The following is a 3,701-nucleotide window of genomic DNA, read 5'->3' on the forward strand; positions in this document are numbered from 1 at the left end:
AACTAAGTAAAAATAGGAGAGGGGTGAAATATAAGCTGGGTTATGGTGGGGGGCGGGGGGAGAGAGAAGTTGAGGGTGGGGTGGTTGTTGGGACAAGCAAGCAGTGATAGGAGCAGATAATCAAAAGATGTCACAGGCAAAAGAACAAAGAGTTGTTGAAGGTGGTGATGTTATCTAAAAGAATGTGCTAATTAAGAATGGATGGCAGGACACACAAGGTACAGATAGCTCTAGTGGGGGTGGGGTGAAATAAGACTAAAAGGGCATAAATGATCGGTGGAATACATTAAAAATAATGGAAATAGGTGGGAAAAGAAAAATATATATAAATTATTGGAGAAAACAAGGAGGAGGGGGAAGAAACGGAAAGGGGGTGGGGATGGAGGCGGGAGTTTAAGATCTAAAATTTTTGAACTCAATATTCAGTCCGGAAGGCTGTAAAGTGCCTAGTCGGAAGATGAGGTGCTGTTCCTCCAGTTTGCGTTGAGCTTCACTGGAACAATGCAGCAAGCCAAGGACAGACATGCGGGCATGAGAGCAGGGTGGAGTGTTAAAATGGCAAGCGACAGGGAGGTCTGGGTTATGCTTGCGGACAGACCGCAGGTGATCCGCAAAGCGGTCGCCCAGTCTGCATTTGGTCTCTCCAATGTAGAGGAAACCGCATTGGGAGCAACGAATACAGTAGACTAAGTTAGGGGAAATGCAAGTGAAATGCTGCTTCACTTGAAAGGAATGTTTGGGCTTTTGGACGTTGAGGAGAGAGGAAGTGAAGGGGCAGGTGTTGCATATCTTGCGTTCGCATGGGGAGGTGCCATAGGAGGGGGTTGAGGAGTAGGGGGTGATGGAGGAGTGGACCAAGGGGTCATGAGGACACGAAACCTCAACTGTACTCTTCTCCGCAGATGCTGCCAGACGTGCTGAGATTTGCCAGGTATTTTTTATTTTTTATTTTTTGTTTTGGATTTCCAGCATCCGCAGTTTTTTTGTTTTTATCCCCTCCCAGGGTTATTGGGAATTTTGCCAACATCTCTCCCAACCGAATGAGAGAAAATAATGGGTTTGGGTGTCAGCTGTGAGGAGTTTCCTTTACACCTGGTTTCTCTATTGCAGACTCCCACCCTGAATATTTGAATAAAGAAAGGAAGATAAACATTAACTGCTCTCGAACACACCCCGGATACTAATCGGAAAGGATATCGATGTGTGTTATTGCAGGAATGAGTATCGGAGTTGGGGGAGGGAGTGGAAGTGCGGGTGAAGCGCATTTCAGTGATTCAGCGGGAATACTGGATTTACAGGAAAATAAAACATTTCCACCTGAAATCAGCTCCCAGCGCGGAGACAGGGATCAAATGATCAGGGGATCAGCTCTTTCATGTGAAATGTGGGTGGCTCTGAAAAGAGCCTTTGGGTTTAGAGGTTTACAATTTGCTCGGGATCTTTCCCTTCTTTCCTGTCTTTGCTTATCTCCCTTTGGGCTTGGCCCTCGCTATCGCCACTTTTTTGACGCCCGTCACCTTCTTGGCCGGAGACTTTTTCTTGGGGGCTGCTTTCTTCACCGGCTTTTTGGGAGTTACCGCCTTCTTGGCTGTTTTCTTGGCCGCTGCTTTCTTCGCTGGGGATTTCTTGGCCGCTGCTTTCTTGGCCGGGGATTTCTTGGCCGTTGCTTTCTTGACTGGAGTCTTCTTGGCCGTTGCTTTCTTTGCTGTCACCTTCTTGGCTGCCGCTTTCTTCACTGGAGATTTCTTGCCAGCTGCTGCCTTCGCCTTCTTTCCCACTTTCCCCGGGGTTGTGTTCTTAGGGACTTTGAAGGAGCCCGAGGCGCCCGTGCCCTTGACCTGAACCAGGAAGCCATTCTTCACATTCCTCTTGATGCTTTGCTTGATCTGGGAGCCGAGTTTCTCCACATCCAGCCCTTTGCCGCGCAGCGCCTTCTTGATCGCGGGCAGCGACATCCCCTTGCGATCGCTGCAATCCGCCACAACCTTGAGGATCTGCTCGCCCAGCTTGGGACCGGCTGCACTGCTCCGGGGAGCCGCCTTCTTCTTCTTCTTGGGAGTCTTGACCTGGGCGGCGGAAGCGGCTGGAGGAGCCGTTTCGGCGGCTGCAGTATCGGTCATGTTCCGGGACTCTGCACAAAAGTGTCTCTGTCAATCTGAACGGGCTGAGAAATGAAGCCGCTGGTGGCGGCACTGAGCAACTTAAAGGCAGCGAGCGGACGGGGCGGAGACAGGCTGCTGTCAGCTCCAGGCTGCTGCTGCCTCTCTGTGTTTTTCTCTCCTCACAAACTCCCCAATTCCATGGAAATTCCGGCTCTCCAGTGTCCCAGACTAAATCCTTCTTATCTCTAACACTGTAATGTTCGCTGTCGAAAAGATGTAAGGCGAATTGAAGACTCCAATTTCGATTTAAACCTGATTTACTGCGGCTCCTTCACCCGATCGCTGACACGTCATCTAGTTTTAGACTGAAATCTAGAAAACAACACAGAAATGCTCTTGAAATATCACTTCGGGGTTAAGCTGGGTAGCAGGGAGAATTTTTGAATGGGAAATATTTTTATTTTAGGCAAGCGGGACACGGAAATTTCCTGATCAGCACGGACACACAAACACAGTTTCATTCCTCTGACTCGCCCGCCCATTTCCAACGCTCTCTTACACAATGTTCACATCTGCACCTTCACAGGCTGAAACTAGTATCAAATGTAAGGGTCTCAGGAGATAATTGCCCCTCATTTAGAACTTTGCACGGCTTTCTATTAATTTGCTGTAGATTGTAAACTCAGAAAAAAAAATCTAACACTCTGAGACATGGGAGCCGCAGACTGTCTGATTCGCAGATTCCGTGGAGGAACCAATCATATGTGATTTCAGGCTATTATCTGAATAGCTCACATCAAGATGTTTATTCCAGGTGACAATATAAATTATCTGTTCCCGGTCCCTCCAGAACTCCCTGTTTATGTTGCTCCTCCTGAACTGACAGGTCACAATTTCACAGTTTGCAATGTACCCCTACCTCAACAACCAGAGCGGGCCAGTTATATGTGAACATGCCCTCGCGGATTGTTACATTCCTGGCAGTGACAGAGATTTTCAAAACACACTTCGATTTTTTATTAGAGATAATCAAATGAAATGTCAGAACTGAATTTCTGAGAGAGGATGAACACTAACGGTGTTACGCATATCAATGGAGGATGGATCACAGCATCAGTAACATTCACAGCACCAGAAGTAGAGAGATCGGGGTGGGGGGCGAAAGGGAGCAAGAGAGAAAGGACAGAGAGGGAGCAATAGTGAGTGAAAGAGAGATAGAGATTGGGATAGAGAGGCAGAGAGAGAGAGAGGCACACACACAGATAGGCTAGTGCTACTGGGAGGCGTTTATATAATTCGGGAGGTGGTGGGGACACAGAATGTTAGCAGAATAGGGACACATCATAATCCAGTAAAACAATCAAGACAGAGGAAGAACAGCTGCAATAATCTTCAATGAAGTAAGGCAAGGTTGGATGGGCTCAACTTTAGTGCCAGGCGTATTGAAGGTAAAACGGATAAGTTAAGGGTGAGGATTGCCACGAGGAATTGTGATATAGTAGCCACCATTGGTTGAGGGAAAGGGCAGGATTGGCAGCTCAACATTCCGGTGTATAGAATCTTCAGGCGAAACAGCGGACGAGGTAAAAGAGGAGGAGG

At 47.9% G+C, this 3,701-nt stretch overlaps 1 protein-coding gene across 1 annotated transcript; it reads right to left on the reverse strand.

Annotated features, from left to right (window-relative positions):
- Positions 1–1,463: 1,463 nt before the first annotated feature.
- LOC144672473 (histone H1.5-like) lies at positions 1,464–2,120 on the reverse strand. Its single transcript, XM_078534317.1, has one exon. It carries the CDS (start codon positions 2,118–2,120, stop codon positions 1,464–1,466), a length of 657 nt encoding a protein of 218 aa, XP_078390443.1.
- Positions 2,121–3,701: the final 1,581 nt, after the last annotated feature.

Source organism: Cetorhinus maximus, chromosome 38, assembly GCF_964194155.1.
Source record: "Cetorhinus maximus chromosome 38, sCetMax3.hap1.1, whole genome shotgun sequence".
NCBI classification, from domain to species: Eukaryota; Metazoa; Chordata; class Chondrichthyes; order Lamniformes; family Cetorhinidae; genus Cetorhinus; species Cetorhinus maximus.

Excerpts from the sequence above, each read along its gene's own strand:
- LOC144672473 (XM_078534317.1), bottom strand. The coding sequence starts at position 2,120 with ATGACCGATACTGCAGCCGCCGAAACGGCTCCTCCAGCCGCTTCCGCC.